At 34.2% G+C, this 20826-nt stretch overlaps 2 protein-coding genes across 3 annotated transcripts; both read right to left on the bottom strand.

The window, feature by feature from the left end:
• Window positions 1-2508: 2508 nt before the first annotated feature.
• LOC105141798 (PHD finger protein ALFIN-LIKE 2-like) lies at window positions 2509-7616 on the bottom strand. Of its 2 annotated transcripts, XR_845469.1 has the most exons (6): window positions 7365-7616; window positions 7210-7242; window positions 6784-7006; window positions 3149-3269; window positions 2713-3049; window positions 2509-2649 (listed from the first exon to the last, which is right to left on the bottom strand). XR_845469.1 is itself a non-coding variant. In XM_011049195.1 (5 exons), exons 1-5 carry the CDS (start codon window positions 7456-7458, stop codon window positions 2807-2809), a joined length of 714 nt encoding a protein of 237 aa, XP_011047497.1. In that variant the 5' UTR covers window positions 7459-7616; the 3' UTR covers window positions 2651-2806. The 2 variants fall into 2 exon arrangements, 1 of the variants encoding a protein (XP_011047497.1); XM_011049195.1 differs by lacking the exon at window positions 2509-2649 and having other exon boundaries at window positions 2651-3049.
• Window positions 7617-9900: 2284 nt separating this feature from the next.
• LOC105141721 (uncharacterized) lies at window positions 9901-14898 on the bottom strand. The gene is made up of 3 exons (XM_011049088.1): window positions 13221-14898; window positions 12490-12733; window positions 9901-12030 (listed from the first exon to the last, which is right to left on the bottom strand). The coding sequence occupies exons 1-3, from the start codon at window positions 14480-14482 to the stop codon at window positions 10117-10119; spliced, it is 3420 nt and encodes a 1139-aa protein (XP_011047390.1). The 5' UTR covers window positions 14483-14898; the 3' UTR covers window positions 9901-10116.
• Between the last annotated feature and the right edge of the window lie 5928 nt (window positions 14899-20826).

The following is a 20826-nucleotide window of genomic DNA, read 5'->3' as shown; positions in this document are numbered from 1 at the left end:
GTAACAAAAAGCTCGTCAATAGTTTACTACTGTGTGTGATTGTTACTATCAAAGTAGGGCAACTGTTACTGTGTTTGCGTGATCATGCACAAGAGAGAGGTGGACTCAGATTCCACGTGCTAAAAAGACCTGGCACGTTTATTTTCTGTAGGCGGTGGTTAGGAGGGCACGATCAGAGGAGAGTAGACGGTGAATAAACTATTAGAATTGGCCTTGATTATAGCCAACAAGCACGGTACCAATTATTTGTTTTTCCGTGTTAGCGATCCCTTTCCTATGATAAAACGTCACCTGAAACTTTATTGTATAATCTTTTGAGGGTGTTTCATGATGCGATTTTTAAAAAAAAATAATTTTTTTTTATTTAAAATAATTTTTTTATATATTTTTTAAATTGTTTTGATGTGCTAATATTAAAAATAATTTTTAAAAAATAAAAAAAATTATTTTAATATTTTTCTAAATAAAAAAATACTTTAACAAGTTATTGTTATTACAATCATAAATAAGTTCTTTGCATGATATTTTATTTAGAAAAAGACTACACAACTAATTAAAATATTTATAAAATGATAAAATAATGACATCTAATAAAAAATATTAAACAAATAAAAAAAACTTTAAAAAAACACCGAAATTAAATAGCTATAAATTATAAAAATTATGTTTTACAACCATGACATACATGTATTAACTGTGTTATTTTAATAAAAAAAAGTTTTAAGTAATCACCAATATTTAAAAAAAAAAAACATGCTAAAAAAAAAAAATAACCCTTCAGTCTCCTTCCAACTTTGATTTTCTTAGTTGCTCTGGGACATTTTACAAAGTCTTAAAAATATCTTTCAAGCTTTCCTTATCTTTAGAGAATCCTCGATTAGTTCCCAATCCATTCACCAGCTCTGAATTGGATCTCCAAGCTAAATGTTTTCTCTGTAGTGTCCCTAAAACATCAAACATTTCCATGTCCATTAATGTTCTTCATTAAATACCCCTTTTCAAGATAATTTGACGTTTTTCGTTACGAAACGGTGTAGAAAGAAAGAGCCCAACTGAGAAATGCTGATAAAAGCAATTACTTAAGGATGAGATTGGCAATCAGGTAAAACGTTGGGGGCTAAAACAAGGCTCACCTTTTCTCTCCACTGCCTCCCCCTGCGTGGAACATAATATCGGAGGAATAAGGAGAAAAGCTTCGTGACATTAGAGGGGTTTCCGTTAAAAAATAAATTTCAAAAACCTCAAATTGCTGGCTCATTTATCTGTTCCAGTTCCATCCCACCACAACACACCTTCAAACAAAACTGAAGAGGAAAAGAGATGCTGTTCCAACCGCGTCATTTGACGAGATCAATCATCTACTGTATATTCATAACTAAGACCATCATCTTCATTTTTTTTTAATTCAGCATATAACCTCTACCTGGTTTATCTGTTGAAAAACGCTGCTTTAATAATTAATAAATAGCGACATGAACGTGCTTGACTTGCAACATGGGCGGCGGTCTTCTCTGCGAGCAAGCAAACAAAAGCAGATATCACTTGTTCTTTGATTAGCCATTTTTTCAAAGAAATACGAACTTGAAATGTAACATCAACAAGTCAGTTGGGATCAAGAATTTGCCTGGTATAAACAGAGCTTACAGAAGAAAACTTAGATTTTGGAAACTGGAATCCTCATGAATCTCTTGGTGTGCAGGCATCAGTTTTTCATGGATGGAAGAAATGCTAGACTGTATATTAATCATTGATCTTCTCCGAACTGCATAGCTCAATCTACTGTGTTTCTGTTCGAAAATAGAAATAGATTTTATGGTTTCCCTTTTTGTAAAGTTGATGTTAGACAACCTCTTCTGTTTGCTGTTTGAGATTTGCTTAATGATTGAGGTTGACATATTTTTCTGTTCCCCTTAATAAAAAGAGACGGTATCAGACTGCCTTTTATTAACCGTGGTCTGTTTGAATCCTTCATTTCAACAGGGATTAACTCCCATTGTCCTCTTCTTTCTTTCTTTCTTTTTTTTTTCCATCGATAATGAAATTAACTCGTTCATAAAAAAGGAAAGGCATTGATTAATCAGCTACTGTCAAGAGAACTCGAGGGCGGCGCATGGCATCCAGGATTAGAGAGGACCATTTTGCACAGACGGGCTTACCTTACGAGCCCAAAATACAAATATCCAACTCGATTGACTCGTGTTGGAAGCAGCTGACTCGTCATGACAACAAAAAAAAAAAAAGCTCTGCCAGAGACACGGAATGAGATATCTCCAGGTTTGAACCTTTATACTACAAGATCCATCTGCCGAAGTTCATTAATGGACCGTGCCACACATAGCCACGATTGCATGCAGTCCCAAATCCTAGTTATACATGCAAATCACACGCGATGGGCTCCACAATTCCCTTGCAGACGTGACTCACAGCATAGCTAGGATCTACAACTGTATCGAACCGTGGCTGTCCTAGGGAAATTCTTCGGAGATAGCCTCCTGCAATTCGATATTGGCACCATTAATATTTAATCACATACTCCATAAACTATCGTTAACCAAAATCTAAGACAAGAATTTCTCGGTGTGAAGACCCCATAGTTAAAACAACATTCACTTAGATAAGCACTGTAATCCCCAGATGGAACCTTAACACCTTTTTAGTTAAAACAACATCCACTTAGATAAGCACTGTGATCCCCAGATGGAACCTTAACACCTTTTTTTTAAGCAATAAAAGAAAAAACTATCGTGCTTTGGAACAACATCAGTGAGCAATAATGAGGTAGATCCCTCGAAAGCTTTGCTGTCTGTTAGTGCCTAGACTTCTTTGTGCTGCAAGAAGGGCATTTGTACTGCTTGATACTTTCTGCTTTTGCTGGTGTTATCTTCACACATTTTCCATGGTACCATCGTTCACAGATGTCACAACCAATCCAAAACTCATCGGCATTGTAGTTCCCTGCACAGCTCCCACAAATGGTGTCTCCATGCTCGTCTTCATCCTCCACATAACTTAACTTGAAATTACTTCTCGCCTGTCCATCTATTGATCTCTGCAATATAATAGGTTGGTTAAAGATCCAAAACTAGTCAAACAAAACAAATGCATTTATGAGTTTAAAATTGATAATTAGAGACAAAAACATGTTCACCTTTGTGTTATTCCTGGATTTGCTGCCACTTTCCGCACTGGGTTTGTCTTCTACAGGTTTCCTCCCAGTTACAATTTCAAAGAGGGTGGGCAGATCATTTATCATGCTAAACAATCGCTTCCTGAGAGGGGAGGGGGAGGCACATAACCACTAAATTATGCTACTGTGAAATGTCAATATTGAAATCAAAGGTTCAATACATCAGCACACAACAAGGAAAAGGAAATCATATCAGAAACATAAAGTATTTAGTGTTGGACACCTTGTGCAAAACAAATTGAGACAGGTGCATGAAGAGAACAGGAATGCAAGATTATCAATCAATACAGTATCCAGCTAATAAGATTCTTCAAAACTACTAGCCATATGCTATTCTAGAAGCAGATGGAAATTGCAGCCAGCAGAAAGCAAGATCTGGGTTATCATCAAGGTCTGGGGGATCATAAAACAATTGCATTGCGGATACATGTGCACTCCCAAGGAGATCCAAGTTGTCCAGTTTTAAGTTAACTTTATTGCAAATATTTCTATGATGGTATTTACATCCTCGCAGGTCAAGAACCCAAGATATCGCCATTCTAACAAAGAGGTAAACTTGAACATGGAAAAGATAAGACAGGTGCAACCTGGTTTAAATCTGTTGTTCACTTTGTCCCATGCATGCCTGCGATCATATTCATATCTAAATCCCAGGCAGGTCCCAAAGACCAGATTAGCATTCTAATTCATTTGAGCCATAGTAGAGTCAGGCACAATCCAACAAACTTCTGACCATTCCCAAGCACAAATATTGAAAAGAAGATACACTTAATTAACAAAATAACAAGCAATGATGTTGAAGACATTAGAAGCCCAGCCCATTCTCTCAGGTGTTTCATTTAAAAAAAAAATTACACCTAAGTGCTTACAGGCACTAAAAAAAAAAAATCAAGGATAAAAAGAAGGAAAAATTACACCTAAGTGCTTACAGGCACTGCTAGAGTGCTTCTCCATAATGGCAAAACAGCTAACTTTGATACCAAAATATGAAAACAAGAAGCTGCAAACCCAAAAGGTCAAAATTCCCTCTCAAGCAATTAAGATTAATTCCTTACTGAATGATGTGGAACATGTTGCGGATGAGTTTATAGACCAGATAAATAAGGCAAAGTCTACGAAGAACACATCAAACACATAATCTGACAAAAACAACCATAACTTTAAATATGATCATTGGATCAAGCTCAAATTTGATCACAAGATTCAAGAGCACAGTTCTATAGGGGTCAGCTAGCCAAGGTCGGGATGGCCCTCAAATTAGGCGATGAAATTATTGTTTTCGTTGTTTTAATTATTTTCCTAGTTAATCCCAGATTCTTATTGTTTTTCCAACTTAGCTTTAGATTATTTTGGTTAGACCAGTTTTTACCTCTATATAAACAATTGGCGTGATATTTTTTTTATTATTTTATTAGATGACTGAATTAAAAACATTGTGTGATATTTTTTTTTTTTATTAGATGACTGAATTAAAAACATTTCAGAATATATTACAGTTTTTCTCTATTAATTTCTCTACAGTATAGGGCTATAACCTTGGAGGTTTACTTGTTGAGAACTTGGTTTCTATCTATGTTATACATGGTGTCACGAAGTACGGAGGTGTGACTGATGATGGACAATACTTCACCAGTCTTCCATAGGGTGCAAGGCATCGTCACTTTTATAACTTGTGCACAAAGCAAAACAAATTTCGTAGAAGATGCTTTTCTCAAAACTACATGTTAGTGGCATGGTGTGCCACATCACCATTCAACCATTCTTCATTGACCAATGCAACTAAAACAACAAACAGAGTGGTGAGAGAAAGCAATATCTACCGAAGATCAAGTATCATAATGTAAGGGATGAATATACTGGGAAAGTTGATACTGGACCTACATCCTTCCTCAAATTCACTTCACATCAATATTCCATGAAGCAACTATTCTACCACAACACATATAACTACAGGAGGTTTCACAATGCGACACACCTTCAGTTAAGACAAGACAACAAATTAAGTAGTTGAACAACAGGACTGTCTTTAGTCAAAGGAGTTGATTCTCAAGATTCAAATAATTCAAATATAATTTTGCTTCATTTAGTTAGTTTTTTTTTACGTCGCTGTAGGGGCCAGTTTTATTTCAACAAGCACAATGTATTGTTACCCTAACTAACCAAATGTCTTTTTTCTTCTACATCAACATAGAAAAATCCTCAACCATATGCCTATTCAAAAAGAAAAAATGCAGACCACTTGAGAAGATAACTCAATGTGATGTTGCAGCAAATGAGCAAACAAGTCTTGGGGTACGTGAACAAGCTCACACACAAAAGAAAAACCGCATAGACCAATTCAATAGCAATCTTACGTCGCTGTAGGGGCCAGTTTTATTTCAACAAGCACAATGTATTGTTACCCTAACTAGCCAAATGTCTTTTTTCTTCTACATCAACATAGAAAAATCCTCAACCATATGCCTATTCAAAAAGAAAAAATGCAGACCACTTGAGAAGATAACTCAATGTGATGTTGCAGCAAATGAGCAAACAAGTCTTGGGGTACGTGAACAAGCTCACACACAAAAGAAAAACCGCATAGACCAATTCAATAGCAATCTTGTTTGTTGAAGATTAATGAGGGAAAACAAGTGAAATGAGAAATATTTGTCTCTTTACATTTACAAACATGTTAACTTTATCCTATCAAGTCCCCTTTTCATCTATTACATTCCTCTTAACAGCAGCTAACTTTATACTATCAAGTCCCCTTTTCATCTATTACATTCCTCTTAACAGCGTTAACTTTATACATCAAGTCCCCTTTTCATCTATTTCATTCCTCTTAACAACATAAACACGGGAAGCATGCCTTTTAGATAAGGTGAATTTAGCTAACAACATGAATATTACTTTTTCCTGCTATATCTAAAACTGCAATTTTCTATTTTAAATATGATAACAATGTTCATGAACTTAAGAAAGCTATCATTCAAACTACTCTATGTGCTCAAAATGCATTAACAGGTTCAAAATGTTGACATTTCACCTAACTGTGAAAAGTTGTTGAATTCTGATAAAAAGCAACATTACACAGCAACGCTACTGAGCTAGCTGAGATGTCTGTGAAGTCCAGAATGATTGCGCATTTTATTTATTTAGAAATATTACTATCAGCAAATGAAAATTTCTTGCCATCCTCTCAAAAGCACCAATCATGTTGGGTAACAGAACATTTCCTTTGACTGAGTTTTCTTAAAACTCTCACAAGCACCATTTAAGTGGTCATGGAGTGTAGCACAATATTTCTTCACACGATTTCACGTCTTAAAACATATTAGCTTCCCAGAATTTTGTTTCTTTTATACCCTTGCCCAAAAAAATCTTGGCCACAATGAATAGTTGGCTTTTTCACATAAATTATACAAAACAGAATTCATGAATCAGAATACCAAGTTAAGTAAACCAATAAAGCAATTGGCATCACATGAAAATCAGTGCAAGTACAAATGGAACCTCTGAAATGCGGAGCATTAAGAACCTAAGATTCCACCACCTATTTGTGAACAAATGTAGGCAGGAATCAACAAACAAAATTAGAATGAACAACATACCTGTCATTGCGATTAAGTCGTGCACCAAAGTAGAATGCCATGGAAAGCAACCAACAGTCACTATGGACAGCCACAAGAGAAAGCCAATCTTTACGACTCATACCGTCCCTGGCAAAATTAATGCCCAAAGCAGGCTCAGGGAGCTCCGGGGGAACTTCCTCAGCTGGCAGAGTCACCTCCCAGGACTCAGTTGGATGTCCATACAAGCACAGATTTTCTTTTTCTAAAATCCATTGTACAAGGTCAATTTCCGTTGGTTAAAACAAACATTAATGAAAAATCCAAGAAAAAAATCACAAATAATGAAAAGATTAATAACAACAACAGTAGAATCCTAAAAGGAAAGGAAACTAAAAAATTATTGAATTTGTTTTGTTTTGTTTGTTAGGTCAACGTTGAGCTTAAAAAAGAAGGCAAGAAACAAACCTGGATCGCATTGAATGTAAACTTCATCGGCTTCTGATAAAGACAACAACAGCAACAACATAAACACAAGTAAAAAGAAACCCACATTATACACATGCATGCGAAGAAGATTAATTGAATGAATTAAGAAATTTAGGGATTTGAAATCGGGATACCGATAGTGAGAGCACGAACGAGGGCAGAGCGACGAGCGCTGTAATCTTTGAAGATCTCTTCTACAGTGCGAGGGCTTGTGAGTATGGAAGCCATACATAAGTTAATTGATGATGTTAATTTGATTATTGTTGATGGATAGGGTAATTTGGTAGGTTAGTGTGTGCACAGGACACCACTGATGGTAAAGGTTGTTGCTGTCGTTGTGTTTTGCATCGAGACCGAGGCTAAGACTGAAGACAGAGAAGAATGAGAAAGAGGACGTTTGTATGTCTTTTGGGTTTGTGTGAGTTTTGGCAGGCCAGGATTTCCTTTCTCACTAACAAGACTGGGCTTTGGGCTGGTTTTGGTGAAAATGGACTGCTGGAGATTTTGTTATATTGGGCCGTAGTATTAGAACTTGGACTCCGGACTTTCAATCCCATGGGTTTAATTTGTTGTTCCTTTCTTATTGGATCGGTTAACAGGTCTCCTTGTGAGTATTTGAGCTGGTATACGTCAGCACATTACGTTTAGGTCTAATGCGTTCACTCTAATTAAAGTCATACCTAACTATAATTAGTTTAGTAGTGTGCCACGACCCGAGCAATGTCAAATTTAACTATGATTGGATTAAATAGTGTGTCAAGCATCAGTCATGGTGGATTGGATATTAAAAGATGATTGAGTTTAACCTCATCAGTTTTATATATTTTTATATAAAATTATAAAAGAATTATTTCTAAAAAAATATGCTTAATTAATCAAAGTTTATCCTTCACCAAATGACCAACTAGATAAAATAAATGGAATACAATTTATAATACAATTCAAAATATTACAAATATAAAATTATACTTTAGCCTCTCATTTACATAAAAAAACAAGATTTATTAACTATAAATATATTATAAAATTTTCATAACAAAGATTCATAATCTTTATATATATATATATATATATATATATAATTTCTTTCTAAAATATTGTTATATTTTGTTATTTTAAAAGATATTTATTTAAGTATTAGCAAGTATTTAATTTTATCAAAAAAATATCTCTTATAAATAATATAACCACAATCCATCTTAATTTATTAAACATTAAAAACAAGCTATCAATCCTATTCACTAGAAAAAATAAATAAAATTACTAAAATTAATTATTTAATTGATTATCCAAACCAAAAACCTTGTTTCTATGCTACGATTTTTGAAACATCATCAAATATAAAACAGTGGTGGCAGGAATAGATTTACGGGATTCCTTGAAGGGCATTCAGGAGCTGAGTTCTAATGTCCATCCTCATTTCCCTGTCATTGTTACGATCAAGTAGCTTCTCGGCTGAGATTGTCATAGCTCTGCGATGCAATTTGCGAGAAGGAAATAAAAGGGCAGATTTCATGGCAAAGATGGAGTTAATTCCACCTCTCTTATTTACAACAGAGTTTCGTCCTGCCCCATAACACAATTGTATTTTCCGATGATATCCAAACAGATTGTGTTCCTGTAGTATCATATTTGACTGATAGTGTATAACATAATACAGAATGTAGAAAATCTTTTTTTTTAAACAATAGATTTTTTTTCATTTACTAATTATGCATGCTAATTATTTAATAATTTGTTAATAATAATATTCGTTTCAATTCACATAACACTAAAAATAAATTGTTAATTCTATAATTACTTAATTTTTTATTTAAATCTTGAAAAACTTCTTGGTTTCATAATTTATTTATTATTTTTTAATGTAACTTTATAAAAAAAATATTTTATCTAATAAATTGTAATTTAATTTGGTTAATTCATTTTTTTATTGATATATATCAGGAAAAATTCATAATCTACCTTAGTTGGTTAATTTTATTAAATTTTCTTGACTGGCAGATAAATGAAGTCTTATTATAAAAAAATATAAGGGAAATGTTAAAAATATATGCATGGTAAAGAAATTGGAATGGATATAGGAAAGAGAAGCAGATCCGGGCTTGGAACCACTCCTAGGTGTGCCGGGATTGGGCGGCCCTTGGGCAAGAAAGATGAGCGTAGACAATGCGTGTTCGGCGCTCATCTCCTCTCGCGACAACGAAAAAATTATATTTATCTTATTTTTATGGTTTTTTGCTTTTAAATTCGAGTTTTTTCAAATTAAATGGTGGAAATTAAGTTTTTTAAAATTAATGGTTTAGATTTAAGTTGGAGATAGAAATAGAAATTTTAAGCTCAAACATTTTTTTTTAAAATATTATTTATATCTCTAGAACATGTCCCTCTTATACTCTTTCTTGGAGAAACCTAAATTGGTTCAATTTCTGACTCGAAGACAGATGAAATTTAGTTTTTGTTCTCGTCCCTCCCTCCCTCTCCCTCTCTCTCTGCTATTAAACGGATTTTTATCCCAATATTCTGTCCTTTCTGTCTTGAAACAGCAAGCCAACACATTTACACAATTGAAGTTGCATTCAAGAATCTTGAACAAAAAGTTCCTATGTAGGTTAGATCTGCTAAGAGACCACAAACCTAGTCGGAAATCAACAAAATTGTACATCAGCTGCAGGAATCAAAGCAATGAAGACATATAACTATGTATTTAACAAGCAGGTGACACATCACCAAAGCACTACATGCAGATTATAATTAGTACGCAACTACACGTAACTATCCTGCAAAACCCGCTAGAATTGATGGGATCAAGAGGATAAACAAGAGCTACTTGATCCTAAATGCTAAATTACACATTAAAAAACACAGGAATTGCCCTTTTTTAAGGCATCAGTTGATTATAATTTTTGTTGGAAGGTGATCTCCTGACATGCGCTCTTCTACAAACAAGCCCTTGCAGGCAACAAGTTTCACAATGGAATTTGCTTTCAGTTTGTACCTTCTCGAAACCTCAACAAATCCCCAACCAAGAACTTGCTCCACCCAGTCCTCAACCACTCTCTTCCGATCAGATAAATAGGCAGCTGCGAGTAACTGCTCCGTGACTTTTGGATCAATATCTAGCAAGCATTCCGAACCTACAATCTTGTGGAAGCACCCATTAACTTCATTCAATATTCTTTCAGCAAGAGCATCAAAATCAAAAGGCTTGAAAAACACTCTTGCGTCAATTTTTTCAAGAAAATCTTGCAACCAAGCCTTGGAGTTGTCAGGTGCATGATCATTATCAGGGCTTCCATCGTCAGTGTCTAGCACATCATTCTCTTCTGCAGGAAGGTTCAGATCTAGATTCCTAGCTGACGTCTTGTGAGCTCGTTTCACCATCTCTTTGATTTCTTGTCTGTCTAGATTTTGATTTGCCCCAACCAGCTTTCTTTTATTCAAAAAGATAGAACCAGAGACGCCTTTTCTCAGTGTGAATGGAGCAACCATTTTGCCTACTTCGTCACCAAGAGCTTGTTCAATTAATATCTTCACTGGCCAGTCCTTGACTCTTGATATTCTCTCCTCGGAATAGGTGGAGAACTCATTACTAGAAGAGCAAGCTTTATCCTCCGTCAATGTTGAAGTTGTCACGAATATTGCATTGCTGATTCCAATTTCTCTCCCATGAGAATCTGCGAATTTACCAGTCTGAATAGCATGTGACAAGCTCTTTTGAGCCTGCACATCAGCCTTGTCTATATTTTCAAGAAACACAATAGACAAGGGTTTCTTGCACAGCTCCCCGGCAACAAAATCAACCACAGTCTTCCCCCTTAACTTTACAGTGTAGCCATTCACCTCTGGGTGGTCAAAGACCATGTGGGTATGGATCATCCCATCTTGAGCACTTAAATCTGCAGAAATAAAGTTCTCCCTACTTCCATATATGATTTCTGCAAGGGCAGAAGCAATTTTCTTTTTCCCGCGCCTATCAGGTCCACAGAAACTGAACCATATATCCCCTCTGAGACTTGCCCCCTGTCGTTTCTCATTTCTTGCCTTGCAGCGAGCTATTGTTTGGCTAATAACGCGTATAGCTTCATCTTGCCAGCCAACTCTTTCAACGACAGCTCTAAAGAGCATCTTGGCATTGCTGAGATCAAACTGCCTACCGTAGTCAGGAGAAGAAGATGATGATGATGATGGAGCCCAATGGTCAGACATACTCCCATGCACAACATCAACATTTGCTGAAAAGGAACCTGATCGGTCCTGTGGAAACTCCATGTGGTTTTGATTTACGGTTTTCTTCAGTTCATTACTAGTAGGGACGGAACTTATTCTCAAGCCCAAATCTGTGGTCACAGAAGTCATGGATGTTGGAGATGCTTGACTACCATCAACCATGCTCGAATTGGAGAAATTATGTGGAGAACTGAGGCCACCAGACTCAAGATCTTCTTCTTTTGAAGGTTTTTCCTGTTGCTTGGATAGAATACAGTCACTCTTAGCCTCATAAACAACAGGAAGAGGAAAAACTAATTGCTTTCTCGGCGTCTTTTGTGTGTCAGAGGGAATGCATGAACTTACATTCACACATCTGCTTCCATTTGGCAGTGCACTCGTACTTGTGCTTCTAGGATTTTCAGCATTTTCCTTTTTGTCTTCAACCAGCTGAAAGCCCGCAACAGTTGGAAACTGAGGGAGATGAGTGTTTAACCCAGTTGGCTGGGTGTGATGAAGACGCTGGCATATATCGTCCCATTTCCTTTGCAGACCTGCAACTTTGGCACTCAATACCGTTCCATCATCTCTGGTCTGCACTGAAAAGGTACAAACTGGTGTTTACATGGACATGGAAAAAATTCATCATAATTTAATGCAGTGTGTTAAATCAAATGTGCTATGACAATATCCCCTCCATTTAACCAGTTCTTGTCCAAAACACAAAGTACCGTATGCAGTATACCATAAACTTGCACCAAAAGCATAGAATTAGTTAAGTTTGTGGTTCCTAACAAGGAAGTTGGGCTTACAATCATTAGGCCCCCTGAGATCAGATGATACCTGTTGAAATTATAGACGTTTTGTCGATGCATAAATTCTATTTCCAATAAGGCCAGACGAGAGTAAGGTTAACTAAATATGATGTGCCTTGTAGCCATTCAGAGGTGTACAGCCACAATCTATTCCATTTAAATACTCGAACCACATTACAGTCAACTCCAGTTCAAGTAAGGAAGCGTATCATATTTGGAAGATAAAAACGACACACACCTTCGCATCCAGTCCCTTGTTAGTGCCGATTTCAGCCATCTGCAGCCAAGAAGGTAAGCTAGATTGGTAATGGTCTGCTACTGAACCGACAAATCCTCCCTTTGAAACAGAAAGTATTTCTTGTTTGCACTTCTCATTGCATAGATGACAAAGGGCCATACATTGGTATGGGGTATTTAAAGGGCCATTCAAGTCAGAAGGTGTGGAGAAGAACCCGCCAAATGGAACAAATGACTCCATCAAGCTGCAATTACAGCAGGAAAAACATGAAAATGTGAGAATAGGAGGCAAGAAATGATTGAAGGTTAGAATGAAACATATACACATGCATACAACCTACATAAGGAAGGTCCCAAATGCTCACGCACAAAGGACTTGAAGGTTTTTTTTAGTTCCTTAAAAATACAAGACCTTCAGGATGAACTATGATTAGAGATTTCACACAAACTGAAAAGGATTTTTTATTTTTTATGAAAAATAGTTGTAATCGTGTTTATTTTTCTGGTGGAAAAATTCTTCTTCTTTTAAATAAATAAACACGTTTTTTTTTTAAATTTTTCAGTAGAAAATAAAAACTGAAAAAGAAAAAGAAAAAGAAAAGGGCTGTCTATAAAAACTAATTCTATACTCAAAAACCATTTTTAAAAAAAACCTTGCAAGCATGCATGTATGTCTATAAAAACTATTAAAAAAAACACCAGAGTCCCAAAATGCAAGAAACACCACTTTACCTTGACCTGGGGTAAGATTCAGCCATGGAAGAAGTCGGGAGAGAAGTGATAGGCAAGAGCTGCAAATCCCAATCCTTTTCAGTATAAGGAAATCTTCTAACAAACTTGGAATAGTTCTCATAACTCGCCGCACCGATAAGCCACACCCTCCCTCCATATAGCTGCAACAGCTTGGTCAGTTTCTCAATAACATAACTAGCTGCATCACCCAAACCATTATTATCACTGTCATCACTGACAAATGCCTTCAAGTCACCAAAATTCACCAGCAACCCAGGTCCCAAATGCCTCTCCGCAAATTGACCCAACTCCTCAAACCTCAAATCCACTCTCTTTTTATCAAAATCGTCACTTGTAATAAACTTGTTAACATAGCTTTCAATGCAAATAACACTTAACCCACGTAACTCCACAGGCAAGATATTCTCGTTTCTTTTCTCTACTATCTCACTAAAAATTGCAAGTGTATCGTAAGCACTTGAACCTACAAGCAGAGGATTCCTCCCTCTGCTGCTCGCTAAAACCTCACCAATCCTCCGACAATTAACATCCCTATTAGTAGTATGACTGTTGTTGTTATTATTGAGGAACGAACCGCCCGAAAATGGAAAACTAAAAACACCGCTCCGACCCGGACACGAGGGTGACGAATACGGATCCTCGCTTGATAATATATTGCATAAAAACAAGGGCGGGCCCTTGAAACGTGAGGATGGGAATTTAAAAACCTGAGGCAACGGTCTAACAATAGCCAACTTGATTTCCGAGCTCCGAAATCCCGCTTCACCGAAAACCCGGCTCACAACCGGATCATCCAGAATCGATAGAATCAGGTTCTGAAGCTCCACTTTAATACACGAAATCGAAGAAGAAGATTGCTGCTGCTGTTGAAGTTGATGATACAGATTGAAATTCTCCGGCTGTCTCCTCTGATTCGCTTGCGAACGCTTAATAGCAGCCATGAGCGAGTTCGAAACAGCAGGTGAGTCATCACCGATTTGACTCGTCGGCACTCGGTCGAGTGACACCCCGAGGCAGAGCTCGAGCGCTTTGAATTGGAGTCGCGGTGAGTACGCAGAGTTCCTCGCACGCGCACACGCTTCACGTAGAGGTGACGAAGGGAGTGATAACAGAGCCGAGACGGCATGAAGCGACGTGGTCTGGCCATGTCCTCTTCGGCGTGCGACGTTCACTGCCTCGTCGAGAGCGTGAGCTGCTTCTTCAGTCAAGCATTGCCTTGCTGTAGTAACCGGCGTCGGCATGGCCGGTAAAATCTGTAAGAAATAGTTACAAGATAAACAAAATTTGTTACGTCTATTTTTTCATATATATTTTTTGTGTTGTTTTGTATATTTTCTCTAGATTAGAAGAGAAAGATAAAGAAAGTAGGCTTATAAAGAAAGAAATGAGAAAGAATAAGTTCGGTGTTTTGGTAGAGGGTGTTAAAAACTTAAATATGATGGTATGATGATGACGACGACGATGATGTTGGTGGTGGAGGAGGTACCGAGGTGGTGGTGGTGGAGGTGGAGGGGAGAAGTGGAGCCCAGTAATAGAAAGAGAGGGGTGGGGAGCATAGATTCTGTATATCTAAATATCTTTCTGTTTCTGTGTTCATCGGAGGAGGGAGAGAGTTTGTGTGTTTGTTTGATAACATTAAGCTAGCTAGCTAGCTAGCTACGCGGAGAGGGAAAGAGATGCTGTGTCCACTTAAGTTTGAGTGGACCAACAGTGACAGTCAACGTCACTGTCTGCTTACGTGTAATTGTTTGGTGCCATGGTGGGGTTTTTTTTCCCCGTAAACAGTGAGAAGGGAGTCATTGAGTTTTCAAAAAAGTGCTGATAGTAAGTTGACTCGGTGATGAGTTAGATCATCAGCTTGACTCGAGTCGAATGTTTGGGTTATAATACACATCTAGGAACAGCTTAGGGAGTTTTTTAAAGTATTTTTTTATTTAAAAAAAATTTAAAATAATATTTTTATTTTTTAAAATTAATATATCAAAAATATTAAAAATTTTAATTTTAAATAAAAAATTTTAATTTTTAATATATCAAAAATATCTAAAAATATTAAAAAATTTAATTTTTTTTTAAATATTTTTAAAATAGACTAGATAATAAAGCCCACCGGCTGCTGAGGTCGAGTTCTTGAACAGAGATAAAAGCTGGGTGCTTTGATTCTATATATATGGCTGACGGAGATACCTAGTGATCGGACGGAGAATAGTACTTGAGGGCTATACGTACTGTGTTTTATTTACACTTTACTCTTTTAATTATTAGACTTTTAATTATTATTTTATGGATATAATAAATCTATAGATATGTTTACCATCTCTCAAGCCGTGCAGTGCACCTGTCCTAAGAAAAGGGAGGGTCAACTTTCTATTTCCATCAACAACTACCTTAACTTTTCATAAAGTGAAGATTATTGTGTCCCAAAGTGATTAAACATAGACAAGTTGACCTAATAATTAAATATGAGTGAGAGTAATGAACTCTTGCAAATGATGCAAAGGGGTTCGCTTGATCAGTTCCGAAATCATGAAGAAAATCAATTTTCACACCTCGAGATCGAGCAGGCTAATCATTGGTTGATTCGTGAAAAAAAATACTCTTGTTTTTCTTAAATACATTAAATAATTTATAACATCACACTTTAAAATTATTAAAAAAATTCAAAAAACTAAATTTAATATATTTTCAAGTTAAACACAGGCTAATATAAATTTATTTTTAAAATATTATTTAATAATTTAAATTTTTAAATATTTTTTAATATATTATCAGAACTATGTATTAAAGAATTATATGAAACATGTTTTTTTTAGAATATATATATATATAAAAAAATTATATAAATTATATTTTAATATCTCATGTAATTATTTAATTTTTATAATATATTAAAAAAATATATTAACAATACCTTCAAACCTAATTTTGGTTTAAATTTCGAGACTGAGATGGTTACGAGACAAATTCGACCTCCAACTACAGTTGCAAGCAGTCTCAATATGCATCTACGTGTCAATGTATGAAAAGGGGGGGAGTGAGGTCACTTCAAAATTGAAAAGGTTGAAAGTGACGGAGAGAATTATCGTTGCACCCACTACCGCACACTTACCTTTCATGGTCTGAGTGGAATATCAAAGCAAACGATCTCTGATCAAAACCCTGAACACGCTCGAGCGTGTCTGTGTGGGGGGAGAGGTGAAAAAAGGTTATCGAATTGACATAGCGTTTTGTTGGTGCCTTCTTTGTTCATTTTTGCAACCCTTTTCAGCAGCTCCTTTTTCCCTAGATACCAACACATCCGACCTTTCTCCTCGCTGGTCTCGTCCTGGCTAGCCAGCGGTCATTATTCGAACCCCTCCTCCGATACTCCCGTCTTCTAACTCCACGAGTTAAAATTCTTGTTAATTTTTGTGTTTTAAAAAATTTTAAATTTTTTTTATATTAAATTAATATGTTTTGGTATTTTTAAATTTAAAATAATTTTTAAAAAATAAAAAATATTATTTTAATATATTTATAAATAAAAAATATTTTAAAAAATAACTAAAACTGCACGTTCAGATTCTAATCTCTTCTATTTTTAATGTGCAGTTATTACTATGAGAGTCTCACCTTGTAAATTTAAAATATATAATATATATACATTCATAATTACCAAATTATATATACACACACACCACACTCTCGGCTATAAAGAGAAAAATTAAAGTATTTATAATTTAGGTTTTATTTATTTATACATTGATTGTCATTATTTTTTATTTTTATTTTTGTCATTTAATTCTTTTTCATTTGATTATACCATAACACCTTGTCTTTTATTTAATTTTATTTATTTATAATACCTAAAATCCTTTTATTTAATTTATTTAGTATTTTATTTTCTCCATATTATAATTTATTGAGTTTTCACTATTACAATTTGAAATTTCCATTTATTTTCTTGCTGGAAAATAAATTTTTTAAAGTTTAGTGTGGGTTCGGTTTTGCACCCAATGTTTATAGTAATTTGTCCCCTGTTAGGATATCTTTGATTTTAATTTCTCGTAATATAAAAACTAAACATTGGCTTCAGTTATGTAAAAACAGGAAGAGATGTTCACAGAGCAAGGTGTTCCCTGGTCAATAAAAAAAAATATTGGCCTTCACTTTACACGGGGAGCCCTCGATGTTAAGAATAATTCAGAGCAAGGTGTTCCCTGGTCAATAAAAATAAATAAAAATAAATATTGGCCTTCACTTTACACGGGAGCCCTCGATGTTAAGAATAATCACTTAAATTTATTTGTTTTTATGTTTTAAAAATATTTTAATATTTTTTAATTTTTTATTTGTTTCAAATTAATTTTTTTTATATTTTTAAATCATTTTGATAAGTTGATTTTAAAAATTATTTTTAAAAAATAAAAAATATTATTTTAATATATTTTAAATAAAAAAATATTTTAAAAATCAACTATAACCATATTTTCAAATAAATCTTTAAATGATAATTATACCGCCTGCCATTTATTTAGATGAAGATAAATACGGGAAGACTTTTGTTTTATGAGATAGAGGTAATGCAGGTAAAAATATTGAATTTATTTTGATATCTTTTACCTTTATGTACTTTTACATCTATATTTGTATACATTGTATCTGTAATTTTCAGGTATATATCTAAAATAATGTGCATTTCTTTTCTAATATTATTCCCATTGACTTTGTTTGATGGATAAAAGTTATTTTATTTTTTGATGGTTTATATGTTTTATTAAATAAAAATTGACCTGGAGCACTAACAGAGGCCCGTGTGATAAAATTTATTTGTGGCATGCATAAAGATGAATATAGAGTCAGGAAATATCTATATAGCTCGATGGTGCATCTTCCACTTCCATTGACATCCCCAGCTACTACCATTGTATCCTGTGGATGGCCTACGGTTAGAAAATCATAATTACCACAGTCATGAAAAAACAATTATTGCAGCTCTGATTCTTGTAAAGGTTTTCTACTATTCTAACACAGTTCTCTAAAAGTTTTGTAAAAATATTACATTCAATAATATATTTTAAATATAATTAAAAATAAAATAGAATTGTGGTTTTTAAAAATTTATATTTTATTCAAATCAATTAATATATATAAAAATTAACCTAAAATTTTATAAAAATCCAGTAGTTAAAAAATAAGATTAAAAAACCAATGAAAAAAAAAAGTGAGAAGTAAACATGGCAAAAAAGAGAAATGAAGGAGAGAGGAAAAAAAAACCCTCATAAACATACAAATACTTTGTTTTCTATATATTCAATACCATTATAAAAATGTTAATAATATAATTTTAGTTACATCATAAAAGACCATCAAATAATACTGTAACTAGCTAAAGGTTGTATTTGAAATTAATTTAAAATTAATTATAATTTTATTTGATAGTATTATAAAAAATGATTAAAATTATTTAGTTAATAATCTTTCTAACGATAATAAATATATTAAAAATAGAGTATTAACATGTTCCCAGTGATTTTTTTTTCCTTTTCTTTTCTCATTTATTTCTCTTACAGCATCACCTTTTCTTTTCTCATTTATTTCTCTTACACATCACTTTATTTTCTTCTTTATTTTCTTCTTTTTTCTACCATCAGATCTTAAATCCCATGTATTGGCTATTAGATATTTGCAAACTTTTGGTTGATTTTTGTTCATGTTAATAAATTTGTATAAGACATGTATTTTTTAACTAAACAACTACTATTTTTTTTTGAGCTAATAGATCTTAAATCTTATATATTGGTTATTAGTTTTTTATATAAAAAAATTTAATTAGCTTTTAGTCAGATTAATTAATTTGCACATGACATGTATTTTGTCTTTCACTAAATAACTACTATTGAAAATAAATAATTATATAAAGAAGTGATATTAAGACATACACGGCTGTGTTTGGAATATATTATTTTTCAAATAAATAATTATATAAGTCAATTAAAAAAGAAATTCTTCAAGCAACTATTGTCCTGCTCGATATCCAAGGTAAGAAAACATTTCTACTCGTTTTCTCGTGTCTTGGGAAGACTACTACATTACTGGGAACTTTCTAACTATATAAAGACAAAAAATCAGAATTAGGGAAAAGGTTAAAAGCAGGCGGCAGAATTGGAGAGGAACAAAGCAAGAACACTACGAGTAAAGAAAAAAAGAAGTAATGGATTTGGTGAGAAATTCATAAGCAATTCAAACTTGACTCTGTTTTTATGAAAACAATCAAAATTAACTTATCTCTGAGAGTTTTATATATATATATATTTCATTGTGTTTATTTCCGCCTTCATCAAAGAAATTTTCGGCATCGTCCCTGTTCTGCAATATAATTATGAATTATAGATAAATACTGATTAGATGTAAAGGCTAGGTTTGATCCATAAAAAAGTGGATCCCCTAGACTCTCTTTTTCGCCCGGAAAGTTCACTGGTGCCTTTAGATTATTGGCAAAGAGGTTAGTTGGATAGTTGCTGATGACAGTTATATACAGTTAACGACTGTATTAATCAAGCTATTTTATCCAGTCACGCCATAAATTCAACTAATATATATAGTATCAAAATATAGTTAAATTATCCATCGACTGACTCTGACTTTACATGATTACGTATATTTGCAACATAGAGCTATCATGAGTTTTAAGTTGTTATTTTTTATTTTCTCCTCTCTTTATAAAAAATAAAAAAAGTAGACACGATCGAAATCTTTTGCTAGGAAAGAGAAGCGTGCAGAACAGAAGAAGAAAGGCTGCTAAATCATGTAAAGTCAATGCTTGTTGATGGATTATTTAATTATATCTTGACACTATAGGGACTAATCAATTAATTATTATAAACCAGAGGGACTAGGTTATAATTAACTAAAAATATATATAGCCTGGAAGCAGAATCCGATAGGGCAAAAAGGTTTCGCTAGTCAGGCAGGTATGAGCGGAAGAGTCTCTGTCCACGTATTGGTTGCTGTGACTTGCGGGATATATCACGTGGGTGGTATTATGTTTGGAAAGTGTCTTTTTAATTTTTTTTTTATATTTTTATATTATTTTGATATATTGAGATTAAAAATGATTTTTAAAAAATAAAAAATATTATTTTAATATATTTTAAAATATAAAGCAATTTAAAATACAATAGCTACCCTACGTTCTTTCACGGCTTATTTTCAAGCACATACATTTAGTTGCTGTCCTCTCAGCAGCCAAAGAGACAGACATTGTTGTCCCACCACATACAATAATCAAATGTTTTGGGAAAATGTATAGAAAGGAAATTTGTGATGCAGAAAGGGAGAGGAGAAGAATTAGAATCTGGGCGAGGGAGATCTCTTGGATTTGGAATCTTTCGTCAGTGTATTTACTTTACTTGGTCAGGAATAGTTTACTCCATTGCTCCTAGTGGACTTGGCTTCACTTCTACTCATGTTCTACTTGAAAATGGCTCTGGTTACATGTGTGAAAGCAACCGAGGTGAAAGTTAAGCAGTTTTATTGATAAAACTGTATTCTATCAGGAACATTTATGGTTCAGAAGAGATCCTTTGTATAAAAAGTAATCCAC

Source organism: Populus euphratica, unplaced genomic scaffold (genome assembly GCF_000495115.2).
Source record: "Populus euphratica unplaced genomic scaffold, PopEup_1.0 scaffold1.1, whole genome shotgun sequence".
Lineage (NCBI taxonomy): Eukaryota > Viridiplantae > Streptophyta > Magnoliopsida > Malpighiales > Salicaceae > Populus > Populus euphratica.
The sequence above is the reverse complement of the archived record's forward strand: the minus strand, read 5'-3'. Positions and strand labels throughout refer to the sequence as shown.

What these genes read in the sequence shown, in the direction of transcription:
- LOC105141798 (XM_011049195.1), bottom strand. Translation starts at nt 7,458, where the DNA reads ATGGCTTCCATACTCACAAGCCCTCGCACTGTAGAAGAGATCTTCAAA. An exon ending in CGTTCGTGCTCTCACTATCG is followed by an intron (nt 7,243 to 7,364) that starts GTATCCCGATTT and finishes TGTCTTTATCAG; the next exon opens with AAGCCGATGAAGTTTACATT. An exon ending in AATCCAGGAATAACACAAAG is followed by an intron (nt 3,050 to 3,148) that starts GTGAACATGTTT and finishes ATTATATTGCAG; the next exon opens with AGATCAATAGATGGACAGGC.
- LOC105141721 (XM_011049088.1), bottom strand. Translation starts at nt 14,482, where the DNA reads ATGCCGACGCCGGTTACTACAGCAAGGCAATGCTTGACTGAAGAAGCA. An exon ending in GAATCTTACCCCAGGTCAAG is followed by an intron (nt 12,734 to 13,220) that starts GTAAAGTGGTGT and finishes CTGTAATTGCAG; the next exon opens with CTTGATGGAGTCATTTGTTC. An exon ending in ACAAGGGACTGGATGCGAAG is followed by an intron (nt 12,031 to 12,489) that starts GTGTGTGTCGTT and finishes TTTTCAGTGCAG; the next exon opens with ACCAGAGATGATGGAACGGT.